At 32.3% G+C, this 15372-nt stretch overlaps 1 protein-coding gene across 2 annotated transcripts in view; it reads right to left on the reverse strand.

The window, feature by feature from the left end:
* The window catches only part of LOC129958692 (relaxin receptor 1-like), a 154064-nt gene that overhangs the window by 38029 nt on the left and 100663 nt on the right, over nucleotides 1-15372 (reverse strand). For both annotated transcript variants that reach the window (XM_056071339.1, XM_056071338.1), the window contains exons 3-6: nucleotides 6000-6095; nucleotides 5701-5815; nucleotides 4121-4192; nucleotides 439-510 (exon numbers count right to left, since the gene is read on the reverse strand). In XM_056071339.1, coding sequence (XP_055927314.1) covers nucleotides 439-510; nucleotides 4121-4192; nucleotides 5701-5815; nucleotides 6000-6095 — 355 coding nt within the window. The remainder of the gene's footprint in view (nucleotides 1-438; nucleotides 511-4120; nucleotides 4193-5700; nucleotides 5816-5999; nucleotides 6096-15372) is intronic.

The raw sequence follows: 15372 nt of genomic DNA on the forward strand, positions 1-15372 counted from the left end.
TCAAATAGCACAAAAGCACTTACGTCGTTTAGGTGAATTTTTTTTCATTCGAAAGTATATACCTTCTATATATCGATTTAGAAAGTAGTTATTGGGCCACAGCTAGAGTGGGGGTCACTAAATATATCAATACTTTTTTACTTTATATATTATGTTTCAATTATAATTTTTTCAAAGCCAGTTTTTTATGGTTAAGCCAAAAAAAAGACCGAAGAGTCCATTGGGTTAATATAGTTCGAATAGTAAGTTTTACAGAAACATTTTCTTTACAAGCTATTGAAAAAGAAAACACATTTTAAGATGTATGCTTAGCATTATTAAAATGATGATGATTAAATTTTAAATTAAAGCAGTGTATTTCAGCCTTTTACAATTTGAAATAACCGAACGACCAACATTATTTTAGAAAATATGAATTCAAAAATAAAAGATACTTACAAAAATGTAACATTTGACATTTCTGAAAAAGGTCCAGGACTTAAAACTCGTATGACATTCCCCTCGATATGTCTAAAACAAAATTGGAAGATTATATTTCATTTTCAAAATTCGTAAGTTATAAGTTATTAAGTATAGAAGCTCATAAGCTATTAAGTATTCATAATTTAAAAAATGAAACTTATGGAAGTAAAAAAATATTATTAAATGTGTGCATGTAAGGATTTTAATGTAAGTGTAGCATTTTTTACTTCAGTAAGATAATTTCTGAATACATAAAATAATAATAACAAAATTCCAATTCAACTCTATATGGGTAGAAATCCTCGCCGTTTTTAAGTTTCATGTATCATGCATAATTTTTAGGAAGAAATTAATGTTCAGATGAAAAGCTTACTGATTTATGACGAAAATTCTTATGTTATAATCATTTCTATAGTAAAAAAAATGTATATATGTAATTATATATCTTAATTTAATTTAAATCCTAATTAATTGCCTATTTTTTATCTTAAATTAGACCATATAATTTTTATTCTAAAATGATGTATTATTTCCTGATCTAAATCCCACTTTTATATTTAATTATTTCTAAAACGCGTTCTGTAAAATTGCTGTCCGTTACAATTCTTACTCTCCGAGTGAAGGGATAAAAATCCCTAACGTCTACGGCGCACCTTCCAAAGAAACCTAAGAATTCTTTTTCTGAATCGCTTTTATGAAGAAATTCCTATAAGAATCTCTTAGTAAAAACACTAAGGGAAACATTTCCCAAGCTTTGCTCTTGTGCTCTAGTGAGAAAAGACATATTCCGCATATGGTCCCCATGTACAAACCATGCCCTCCCGTGGAAAAAAAAAAAGTTGAAAATAAATTCCAAATTTCTCTTCTTTTCGCAATTGATCTGCAAAACTTTATTACATATATTAGGCATTTTTTCACTTTTTCATATAAGAAAGCATGGTCGCTTAGGGTAATTCGGATTTTTTAGATTCCGTCATTTTTATTGGTTTGAAATTATCATATGAGATGGAAAATAAGCATATAGTGGTTAATTATGTAGAATCAGATGAATAGGTATATAATTCATAATTTTGTGAGGGCATAATCGTGTTCTCAAGGCTCACTGAAGAATGCCATTTTCCCCAAATTAATTTATTAAGTAACCAGTCACAGTCACAGCGACTTTCATAATCACTCCAGTATGCCCTCAATCACCCTAGAGACTCTGGAGTAATTGGGAAATATCTATTTTTGGCTTCTGACAACAGTAATAAGCTTATTTGAAGAGAATATATTTGAAAAAGACATGGAACCATTGCTTATTTCATCAGAATTTACTTTTTTGACCATTCCCATCTACTCTAAAGTACTGTTTTTCAATAAAAATATACTTCATAAAATATTGCATATAAACTATCAAATGGGTATGCTTTCAATTTGGAGTCATTTATAATAATTCTATTCCCAGTTTTGTCTGCAAATAAATCTGTATAAAAGCAGAAATGATTGAATTTTATGAGACACGAGAAGGAAATATCTAAGACCTAGAAATGCACTTTAAAATGAGTAAAAACTAATAGTTCAATTTAGTAGTAGAAAGGACAACTCTCACTTCGTGTAGTATCTTCAGTCTCTTAGGATAAATTGAAATCACTTAGCGTTGCAAGGAAGAAAGCGTCATCATTACTAGTTGGCATGCCGAAAAAGCGAGAAATAATTACACGTAAGTGAGTTTTATTACTGGAATTTGCCAAATAAGCTAAGGTAAAGGTTTCAATGGCTGCAGTGAAATAAATCATGAACATTCTAGAAAAATCCTGGCAAATCTTAGAATGATGCCTTATTTTCCAAGTAACTTTATAAAAAGTAATCAAGATTATAAATGTCCAGGTAATGTTCTATATAATGCAATCCAGATATCCCATTTTGGAGTTCACAAAACACATGGGTAAATAAGACGAAGACCCTTGGTACTGGAATTATAATACCGCAGAGATTGTATTGTACTTGCATTATATGTTGTTGTGGACTTGTTATATACATGGCAATTGACGACAAATTTTTTTCTAGAAATATTCTATAGTTTAGGCACTCTAGGCTAAAGAGAGATACACGAATAGCCTAGGCTCTATGCTGTTCGTGTATCTCTCCAGTATCAACTCCTTTGAAGACAATGTTTCCGACCATGTATGCCCGTATGATTCTGATTCTTCTGTCAGCACTCGCAGTAATGTACATCAATATTGAAAAGATCAGCATGATTTTCATTATTTATTTAAATGCTGAAATATGATTGTTCGTTTCCGTGTCTCAAGACTACCACCTTTCAACGAATTCTACTCCGCTAAGGGGTGAGAAGCGGAAGGATGAGAGCATTTCTGGAATTCTTCCTCATTCTTTTGACCTTTATTTCCGCCCCATTAGATACTTTTTAATTTAGTGTTTTTCTTCTCGCTTATGTGAAGTGTCTTGTCATTCCTGATAGTACCATTTTATTTTAACTCAAAATTGCGTATTGATTTCTTAAATAATTAGATCAAATGGCAAAAATGGCACACATAATATTTTAAATAATATCATTAAATGGGACTGAAATTATCTACCGTTGTTAATCTCAAAATGCAATAAAAAATTCGATAACAAATAAAAAAAAGGCTTTAATATAAAATGTTTTTATTTTGTAGAAAGGTGAATTGCTAAATTTTGAAAACAGAAATTCTGCGTTTATTCATTGTAATTTAATATTTAGGCCATTTACATTAAACAAAAATTGATTTATTGTAAAATAGTATCTTTTTCCCACAATGTTCCGATTTATCCGCAGTTTTTACGCCTTCTAAGTTCACCTTTTGAGAAATGTAAACATTTCATAATTTCATTTTTCCTCTCACCCCTATTTTGACTAAGTAAACGCATCCTGACACATGAATCCAATTCAAGAATAAACTGCAACTCGCATTGTCTATGCTCTTTATTTACTTTATTGTATACGGACTTTAGAGAGTATTGTCATTGTCCAAAAAAATTCGAACTCGATATCCACATTTTAGAACTCCCCGAGTTCGAAAAATACACTTTTTGGCATTATATCTGTCTGTCTGTGACAAAGATAACTAAAAAATGCTTTGAACTAGACGTTGAAATTTTGTGTATAGCCTTTACGCGAAATTCATACATTTCTAAGAAATTTTGAACCAAATCTATTCTGAGGAAATATGTGTGTCCTTCTGTATGGATATAATTTAATATGATAACTACAAAACGAAGAGAGCTATATAGATAAAATTAGGCACACAAATTTTACACCTATCAAATTTTCAGTCAAATCCAACAAAGGGTTACACATGTATCGTTTATTTTCAGGAGCATGTAAACGCGATAATTCAAAAACGCGAAGACTTACTTAAATGTATGAAATTTGGTATGTGATTCTATGACTGCAATTGTAGTTATGTGTCAAATTTTGGTTTCAATTGGTGCAAAAAAATTGCCTCTAAAACACAAATTCATCTTTATTAATGAGCATGCAAGAAAAGTTAGTTAGGATAGTTGAATGCTTTAAACTCATTATTTTATATGAAATGATGAAACTGTATTACTTAATTTTCTTTCCGAAACGCTTTTGTTTTTATGAAACAAAAAACGTTTTTGAAAAAAAAAATGAACATTTTGAACTTACATTATTTTCAATCCTTTGTATTCCGAAAACGCCCCTGCCGGTAATGATCGGAGTGAGGTATTGGTCAGGGCCCTATAACGAATGCATAAAACAACAATTATTATCAAAATTATAAGAAAGAAGTTTTAATACTTGTTAAAAAGTTTTAGCAATTAAATTCACTAGAACGTTTTTTAATATCTATTAAATGATTTATATAAGTCAAATATTTTGAGAATGGTATGTACACTATGAGCTTAATAAAGCAAATTGAATTTTTCTGTCATGATCTCTTCACTAGAAAATTGCTTGATTTTTTACAATTTTGTAATGCAATTACATAGGGAACAACACCAATGTATTGGGCGTCCCTTATAAATATGGCCAAATAGCTTATTTCTAAATTGTTTCAGATAAATCTAAACATTCAATATAAAAGATATTCTAAATCGCAATGCCGTTGAATCAATAAATAGGCTATTTAAAAAATTACGAAGATTGAATTTTGAATCAATCCTTCATCTTATTAGTCAAAACAATTTTGATCACTAATCTTTTAGAAAAAAAAAATCCACTCTTTTGTAATTAATGACCGATTTTTGAAGCTTTGAATTTCATTCTATTAGGCCATTCACCAATCGCCTCTAGGAAACGTAATGCATTTATTGGCGGATCTTCCTCAAGGTGGATATTGAAATAGTGTGAAATCTTTTAAAATAAGGATATTTAAAACTTTATAACTTAATTAGTTTGGGTTGCAGAAAAGTGTAAGTTTTTAAAATTCAAACCTTAGTGAATAAGAAATGTTATACAAAACATAATTTATATAACCGGAAGACAGAATAAAATGTTTTGATTTAGTCATTTTTTGAGCACCCCATTTATCTATTGAAACATAATTATTGGCGGATGAAGTGATTTGAAGCAATTTTTCAGTTAAAGTATATGCTTATTTCTAACAGTTTAGAAATTAGTTATTAGATCGCAATTAGAATAGACACCTAGAATATGACAAATTAGTATTTTCTTGGAATAATATAAATATGGAACTTTCCTCAGTTTAAAACTTCTGACAAACACAATAGCTTCCGTTTAGTTTCAATAATCCATGCCTTCGATAAAATGGATTATTAAGATATTTCTTTAAAAAGTAACAATAAGCTTTTAAAATAATTCGAATTATTTTTAAAGAAATTGGTCTTGTATACTCGTAACGAAATCTTTCCTAAAACCCATGATCTATCTTATTTTTCCTGTCTTCTTAATTTTTTTAGAAAGATATTTCAAAAAATAAGCTGTAGTAGTGAAACCTTATTTAATTTTACTTTCTTATCATCAAAATTCAATTTTGTTTTATCTTGCCATTTTCGTTCATCATCTGAAATTGTACAATGATTGGAGAATCATAAGCAACGTACGATCCGAAAGATTATCGAATAGTACGAACGTGAAATATAAATATTTGCATCTTTTTGATATTTCATTCATTTTAGACTGATAAAAGATAATATTTTTAACATTTATCAGTACTTTGTATTATATTATCTCAACTCAAAATTCTAAATACAAAATTACAACCGCAACACAAGAAAATCCCTTACAATTTGGTAATGGAATTTCCAATGCCTTTAGGAACAGATGTCAAGTTGTGGTTTTCGCAGAACAAAAAAGTGTAAAATCTGCATTCGCAAAATGGTGGTACATTTTCGCCCAGGCCTGAAACGAAAAGAAAGAAACAGATAGACATTAATCGGCTACAGAAATCAGAAGAAAAAGAAATAAAATGAATACATTTGATGTATTAGAGGATTTACTAGAAGGAAGATAGAGCGGATGGACTTTTTTCAGGAAAATTACTTTGCTACCTTTGAGTAATCAAAAATTAAATAGTTTTACTCACTGCAGTTATCCAACGATTTGTCGAATATAACATCTTTAAGTTCTCCGTGTTCTTTGATTGCTTTGACGAGAGAATCCAAGCTTCCGTGAGCATCCGCTGGATGGAAAGGAAAAGAAAAATCGTTTTACAAATTGAGAAACAGATTACTTTGTTTATTTCCATATCAGTACGAAGCTTCTGTTCGATTTGTGATTCATCGAATTTAAGCTAGTATTTCTATTTACTTTGAAAGCAAAATTTATGTACATTTTATGCAGAATTATGTAAATTTTGGATGAAATGAACTCGCGTACTTCTGAACAACTTAAATAGTTACAATGCATTTTTGTTTTCCTTAAATTGAGCAATTTTTTCCGTTTCACTTACGAGTTTCATACATTATTATTGCCTAGTATCCTACGTAGTGTAATGTTTTTAATAGATATTGTATTTAATGATGTTGTTCACATTTCAAACCATAATTTAGCAACTTGCGTTTAATACAGTAAGTTTTTTTCCCCTAATCTGCGTATTTTACGCATAAGGCAAAACCCCCGGGGGGAGCACCTCGAAATGAGAATGAGATGCTTCCGGCATGGTGGTTGGATCTCGCCATCCTGGAGGGTACACTAATAGGTGGGGGATCTGACTCCTCCCATCGATGACGGGACGTACTTTTTCTTTTTATATAATCTTGTAGTTTATTGTTTTTCTATTTATTTTACATTTTTTTCTTTTCATTCCTATTTCTTATTCTTCCTTTTATTTTTTATAAAAACCCAGCTATATCTATATCTATATAGGAGCCATATGAGACGGTGGTGTGGTGTTCAAATGATTCATCAAACGCTCAAAAGTTCGCCCACGAACAACAATGCAATATTTACTGAGACGTTTTAATAAAAGTTCTCAGGTTTTTTCAGCCCCAAGTGTTACCTGGCAACTACGATAGATTTCCGGCCTAAATGGAAAAAATACATGCTGGCCAAATCGATCCGATCATTATTGTACAGAAATCATTCAATCCAATGAAGGCTGTAATTAGAACTGAGGTAACATCTGATGCTACTCTAGAAATCAGCTTCCTTCAGATCGCTGGTGTTTGGGCCAGTCTATTGTATTAAATCTAATGCTGTACTTTATGAATGCAAAACTGCTGTTCTGGATCAAATGATCACGATCTTTCCACTTTCGATGGGTGAGCAATTGTACTCTATGCTTTTTCTCCCCACCGGAGTGGGTTGAGTCACGTAGCATCATTCTTGTAATTAATCACTGCGCATAATCAGGTCAACGAATGTAAATTTCTTTCTTCTGTTTCAATAAAGTGCATGTGTCTACTCTTGGCCTTTGTTGGGGGTATGTACTCTTATTATCTTGTGGGGCTAAGTCGTGCTTCTTTCGTGCTGATTGGTGGAAAGCCTGCCAAGTGAACCTTTCTAGCCTTAAACGCTTTCTGGCACGTTGTGGGTATAAAATTTTCTTTAAAAAATAAAGGCCGTAATTAGCATCGAGATGGCATCTAATGTTATTTTAAAAAATCAGCTTGTTCTATCAGATGTTGGTGCATTCCTCTAGTTAGCATACTCATTGCGAACTATAAGAAGGACACTGGAAAGAAATTCCAATACGATATTGTCTTAAGATATTTTGCGTGTACAGTTATTCCGCTAACTTGAATATATGGCTGTGCACCCTACTCAATCATCCAACCAAATATCACTGGAGAATACCTGGTAGGTGTGAGATAGGTCTGGAACTGTGTGAATTATCATGCACCTTGGTTTGGTTATATTAACGTCCCGTTTTAAGCAACACTAGGGCTATTTCGGGACGGACCTCGTTATTTTGAACCGCGGTCAGATGACGTGGACGACACCTGAGCTAGCACCCCCCTCTCCACTCCACACCAGTGGGAGGACGTTTGGTCATGACGGATTTAACGTGCAACAGACCCCCTTACACGGCGGTTCTTCGGTGGAATCTGGTCACGAACCTGGAACCCTCCGGTTCCGAAGCCGAGATCTTACCACCAGGCCACCGCGGCCCTTATCATGCACTCGAGGTAAGAATTGGGGTTGTTATACTTACTCGAATATGAAAACATAACGTACAGACTTGGTCAACAATAATATTCGGTTGTGCACCATACTCAATTATCCATCTAAATATTAATGGAGAATTCTTCCTGATAGATGTGAGATCTGAGACTGTGTGAATTATCACGTTCTTAAAGGTAAAAATTGGGACTGCTACATTTATACATGTAAACGTAATGTACAGCTACTTGGTCAACAGGAATATTCGGTTGTACGCCATACTCAATTATCCATCTAAATATCAATGGAGAATTCTTCCTGATAGATGTGAGAGCTGGAACTATGAGAATTATCATGCTGCCAAAAGTAATAGTTGGGGTTGCTACATTTACTCAAATATGTAAACGTAGCCTTATCACCATCCTCTTATCAGTACAATGCTCCATTTCTGACTATTCATTGCATTTCAAAATCTTATATCAGCTGCTTTTACTTGCTTTTATACTTTTGCAAGATGTTCTAGAATTACCATGCATATCTAAATATGATATTTTGTAACCCAAAAATATCATATTTAGCTGGAGTAAGAAAATATTATGAGAATATCACGTTGAATTATAAATATGTCGTCGAATCAAGTCGAAATAACATTTTAATACAAAAAATAATAAAAAAATAGATATAGATAATTGTCGCAAAGCGTATAGACAATGCTTGAAATTCTTGTGAAATCAACTTATTTACAGAATTTTCTCATTGAATCTGTGCAAGCAATTCATTTTCTGAAATTATTTTTTTAAATAAAAATTAAAATACACTTCTAAATATTAAAAATTATTTCCCAAGTATTAAATATTTAATCAATAATGCGAATTTCTGAAACTTTTAAGAAAAATGACGGCTGTCGAATTTTTAGATTATTTAGAATTCACTTCACATTTTTTTGATAAAATAGCTTAACCTTTTCATTTTGGAAAATATTTAGCAGCAGAAAGACAAAAACGGACGATATTACTGCTCAATTTTCATTTTTTTTCAAAACTGTCAAAAGGAAAAGGATAAAGAAATAAAAATAGCCAGTTGAAAATCTGATAACTCAGAAAAAAGTTTCATACAATTCTTTTGAAGAAAATGAAAAGTCATATTTTGCAAAAGAATTAAATTTATTCTAAGTTTAATATACGTGAAAAAAAAACTACCTCTGTTTAAAAAATTTCCGGGTCAAGCAAGATTGAATATGATCACTTCTCCAGAAGAAAATTTAATAAACTTTGTGAAGACGATGTGAAAGGTGCATTTGATATTAGAAACACGAAATATTGATTGAACTTCTGAATTTTAACTGGTAACCTCTGGCAGGAAATTGAATCAGGATTTGAAGGTTGCGTTAAATTGGTCAGTGAGGATTCAAACATGCTTAAGTCGGTTATATAGTTATGTGTTGCCCAAGAGTGGTTCGTGTTATCTTACGACAGTTTAAAATGACTTGGTCAATCACCGATGGTCTTTGTGTAGCTTTGAAATATTACATTAATAAACAAAACCAAAGCGCATAAGGAATTAAATCGTTCCATTAACATGGTGTTTACATAGTGACTGTAGTCCCACGGGGGAAGCGGGCACCTCGTAATTGAGGATGAGAAGCTTCCGGCATGGTGATTGACTCTCGCCACCACTGTAGGTAAACGAAAAGGTGAGTGTCTAGCTCCTCCCATCGAAGACGGGACGTACTTCGTTAGGGAAAGGTTGTACCGTGGCCGGTGATGACTCTCGGAACTCAACCACAGTTCCCGACAGAATTGCTGCTGCGGCGGTACGGTCATTCAAGTTTTTCCGTGTGTTTTCGGGTGTGTCGGAGTAGTCAGTCTATGATGATTATAGTTACTGTAAATAACTTATCTTTTTATGGTTGTGTAACATGATGATAGATATAAGAGCTAATATTCCCATCTGGGAGGATATATCATACGAATGAACATTCATCACAGTTTCTTGATTAGGGCCTCGGTGTTCTAATTCAGAATCTCAGTCCATATCTCAAAAAATATATTTGCTTGAAAAAGTCAAACTTACAAAAAGGCATTGCTTTGAGATTCCATCCTACAATATCATAAATGACTTCCAAAAATATAAATTATACAAATGTATCAACAGACAATTTTTTAAAAAGTGAACAAAAAGGAGAAAATAAAATAAACGGAGCCTTGTCAGGAATTCCAAATTTTACCGTGGCAGGATAATGACATTATCAGACATCATATATAAGAAACTTTTTGAAGTAAACCAGAGAACGATTCACTCTTTCATAGAAATATTCTTGAATCCATATTCATTTTAAGTGGTGTAGAAGTCTGGAGAGTGAAGTTCTGCCTCCAGCAGCATCTTCTTCAATGGTCATTCAATATTGTGAAAGGGTGGAGGACGGACAGAAATGCTCAATTTTTTCAGATTCTCTGTCAGTCCTACAAGCCATGCAATCATCTCACAATTGTAATAGGGAAATATGGACAGTAAAAAAAATATAAAAAATGTAAAAATTAACAAGTGGATAGAGTTGAATTGGGTTAAGGCCCATATTGGAATATATGGTAAAGAAACAGAGAATCAATATGTAAAGTTGGCGGCACAGAAAGATAGTGTCGATATAATTGGCCCCAAATCAAATAGTGTCTTAAAATGGGAATTAAGAGAAGAAATAAAGTTATAATGGTTTGACAGACGATACATATCCAAAAAAAGAAGAGTAACTTACGACTTTGTTTCGAACCCAGAAATAGAAATAAGAAGATACCATCCACTGGTAATCCAAATTATATCAGAACATGGCAGATTTCCAGGATTCCATGATTATTTTCAAAGATTTGTAAGAATGCAGGAAAAATAAATGCATCTGTGATGGAATCTGTACTTTTAATCATTATTTAAAGGAATACATAGAAATATCGGAATTAAGAAAGAATCTGTAAGTTAAAAATAATGACTGTATTGATACTGTACTAAGTACAGTACTGATGGTGACAGATAAACTCAAAACTCTGAAGGACATGATGTCAAAAATTGTCAGTTTTTTACCAACTGTTTGAAAGTGTTTGAATTTCTGTTGTTGTGAAACGAGAATTTGGAAAAATATTGAAAATTTTGGGGAGATTTTTTTTTAATTGAAGGACTGTTCCTTGTTTAATAAGAAGATAGGTGAACAGGAAGATAAGGAGGAAGGTCAGTGATTGATCACTTTGTGGCTAGGGCCAATTGCCTCGAAGTGGTTGTAAATTTTTCGAATTGGTTAGTGTTATGGACGGACTTTGCTGAAGATGGCAGTCCGCCACAATAGATCTTTTAGATACTGCTACTTTTAGTGGCGGCAGGGTAGTCGGCTGTACTCAACAAGAAGAAGCCTCTTCCTCATGTCCTCAAGTTTCCAAATTACTACTCGATGGCTAAAAAGGTCTTACCTCCATTAATCACACTGCATGACCTCATAAAATATAATCATTTCGTCGCTTTCGCATTCCATGAAATATCCAATAATATTCAAGGTATGTAGTATTTCCGAGTAAATGGCTATGATTAGATATTAAATAAAGGACATCCGCCCTCTCAAAAAGCTATTTCATTATGGATAATCTGAAGCAGTTTTTAATCAAATAAAGAAGAATGAAAATATTGTATAAACTTGTGAACAAAATAATATACAAAAATAACGTATTACACAAAGCTTAGGGGAAAAAAAGGTGAAGGTGGAGGGTTAATTGCTTGCGTGGTTGTTTCCATGAAGAATGGACAAGGAGAGTGATTTTAAAGATTTAAATTTAACGGTTTGATGTATTTGTTCTAATAAGGTTGCTTTTGAAAACAGACGAAAACAAATTGGATTAGAAAAAGAACGTATTTTAAAATATCGTGCAAGAGTTAGAAGAAAATCGAATTTTATAAATTCTTCATCGAAGATGTTTGGATCGAGATTTCCTTTGGAGAAAATGATATTAATTGAAGACAACTTTTTCAGAATGGAAATCTTGGATTTCCAGAAAGTATATCTATTAACAATGCAATTAAAATGCACTCTTTTGTCATGGATGCCAATTCATTGGTTTTCTAATATTTCGATTTTTAAATCCGAAATGCTTTAACAAAAAAGCATGAACGGAATGTATAATATGTATTGAGAAACTTTTCATCATTACTTATGTAATTATTAAAAAATACCTATTTATATTTTTATGATATTTTTAATGTTTCCTTTATGATCTTACCAGAAATCGAAAAAGTAACACTTTTAAAAACAAATAATAATTTTAAGTCTATTAGATGCAGTCTGTTCCTAATTCAAATTTCCTTATTAAGAACGGCAGCTGTAACAATTCATCAGAAAGTTGGGAAATTCTGTGTGTGGAAAAGAGAAAAATAGCCAGAAAATTATAACAATAAAAAATGTTATATTCAAATATGACCACGAGCAGACAAATTATCATAAAAGCTTATCGAGCACATCCATTTTTTAATAGTACAGTAGTTGTTATAAAACCCGAACACATTCATGGATAACTTAAACAGCGTTCACACGGGGCCAAATATTGCGCGCAATGGAAAGTCTCGCCTACCTCACGAACATCACGTGATCCCACTGGAACAATGGCACATGGTTGTCTCCTCCGGACAGCTATTTGCCATTGTCCCATTGCGGTCACATGATCTTCCTTCATGGCCTCCTATTGCGCGCAGTAGTTGGCCTCGTGTGAACGCCAATTTATTGTGGGCATCTAACTGACCTTGAACCACCCTGGCCTTGGACAAACAAACTTTCTTGAAAGTTTGAAGCCCTTTCTTTCTGTATTTCATTAGCTATCTATTCAATTACTCACACAGGACCCCCCCCCCCTTTTTATCCCTCTTCCAAGATGAACAGGCAACGATTCTGTTTCCTTAAATTTCATTACCATTTTTAGTAGTGACTGCACCTATTCGATGACCCATAACATCCTCAAATTAGCAGACCTGAAATCAAAATTTTTATAAAAATAATTGAAATAATATTGCGCTGTCAACTCAAAGCAATTGTGGGTGGTAAGTAAACTGAAAACAAGTTGATCTCGAATGTTCGTAGTTTTTATAACAGATATTGCATCGTCTAAAAATGCATTTGTGACTAAGAATTTTCAAGGTAATACGCCCATTGGCAACCGTATTTTAAACGAATTTTCTTTATTCATTGAATACCCCCCCCCCCGCACACACACCATTTCTTTATTAAGCCCACAAGGTTCAATTTTTTTTTTTTTTTTTTGATGAATGATTGCAGACCTAGGCAGCTCTGAATAGATGAACTTTAATTTAGCAAAAAGTAAATTATATAGAATGATCCAAAAAAGTTCCAAAGATCTTTTTTTAAACTTATTGGAGGTAAGTAAATATTGTAAATTGTAAAAGAATGCAAAATAAGATAAGAAATTTGATACGATCTCCTAAAACAAAATCGGCTATTAGGAATAACTATTCTTTTCATACAACAATATAGTTATGTGAAAACTTCATGCTTACAGTTTTATTTTAAAAACTAGAAACAAATGCAATAAAGCTGAAAAAAATAAAAAGACCAGCACCTTTCGCATAGACTCTCCATAAATTTCCCAATTTTTTATACTTTCATATTTAAATATACTATTTTTTCTTTAACAAAATACATGTTTGCATTTGGGCTGAATCACAAATTCAAGAAAATGAAATCCTAACTACAAACCACAAACTGGCTATTCCTTCCCGCCGAAAGGCACAAGGAAAAATCTGAATGACCGGATCGTCGCAACAGCAACACCGGTGGGAACTGTGATTGAGTCCTAAGGGTAGTCACCGGCCACGGTATAACCCTTCCCTAAGGAAGTACGTCCCGTCATCGATGGGAGGAGCCAGACCCCCACCTTTTTCTTTACCAACCACGGTAGTTTATCCTCAATTACGAGGTGCCTCCCTCCTCCCCGTGGGACAGATGAAATCCCAAAGAATGAATTCACGGACGAATCTTTCTTTTAAATAATAGAGTTGACTTATACTCGCATGGCAAATAGAAAATAACAAGCAATGATGCAAATTTCGATTTTAAGTTCTGTGGTCATTTATTATCTTCAAACTTTATTTAATTTCTTTAATATAATTTTTTACTTATGTTGGAATCATTTGTTTCGTTGACATTATTGGAGTAGTCTCATTTAAATATGATTTACATTATTTTAATTAATAATATATTTAATTAATTTTACTTACATTTTTAACAGACTAACTTTTATTTTTGAAAGTTAATAACTAACCGTGCATACCAGAATATTAGCCAACGCTATCTGTGATTGGCCTAAAAGAGCACAGTTCACATACTGGTGTAAGTCTTAGAAATTATTTTCGAAATTTTTTTTATCTGTATTTACTCAGGAATATTAAATGAAAATTTTTTCAAGTTTTCGAATGGATTTTTTTTTTCTTTTTTAAATCCGAAGTGATAGCATATTTTCCCTTTATATAAAAAGATTATTCAAAATTCAAAAAAAAAAAAAAGAATAAAAAATGCCATTTATGCATTATTCGTTGCCTACGCGATTTGGCTTCAAAACCCCCTACCAAAACAACATCATGTTCTCACAAAAAGGAATACCACGTTTGGAAGCTGAATAACGAGTGTTTCCGTTGCAAGGCGATTTCCAAATGATAAACTATTTACCAAAATTTTTTTAACCATATTAATTTATATCGAATTTTTATGAAAACAATATTTTTGTAAACAGAAGCTGCTATTTTCTAATTTCTGAGATCATAAAACAGTTTCATAATAGATTAATCTTAGAACAGGAGTCAAATACTTCTATGTTTCCCACTTAAAAATCAATGAAGTGATAGTTGCCCATTGGGAGAAAGAGAAAATACTTTTATCAAAACTGTTATTAAATGCTAGTTTAATTGTTATTAAATTTTTAATAAATAACTGTTATTAAATTTTTTGAACATATTATAAAAATTAAATTATTTAATTTCATCCGAAAAAAAAAAAAATCACAATATTCATTGCCTACGCGATTTCGAGCTTCAGTATTAATTGCCTACGTGATTTCGAGCTTCAAAGCCTCCAAGCCAAAACAACATCCTGTTCTTACATGATAAAAAAAAAAGAAAATGAAAAAGAAAAACAGTAGGATAAGGACAATCACACCAGGACTTAATGGTGTGTGTGCATTGGTTCAGGATGTGAGCAGCAACATTTGCCATGGAAATGTGACGTCAAATGAAATTGCACTTTGGAAATCTGGCTATCTGTGAACACGATAATTCAATGACTATTTGAGCTAAACAGATGAAATTTGGTTCATGGTCTT

Source organism: Argiope bruennichi, chromosome X1, assembly GCF_947563725.1.
Source record: "Argiope bruennichi chromosome X1, qqArgBrue1.1, whole genome shotgun sequence".
NCBI lineage: Eukaryota > Metazoa > Arthropoda > Arachnida > Araneae > Araneidae > Argiope > Argiope bruennichi.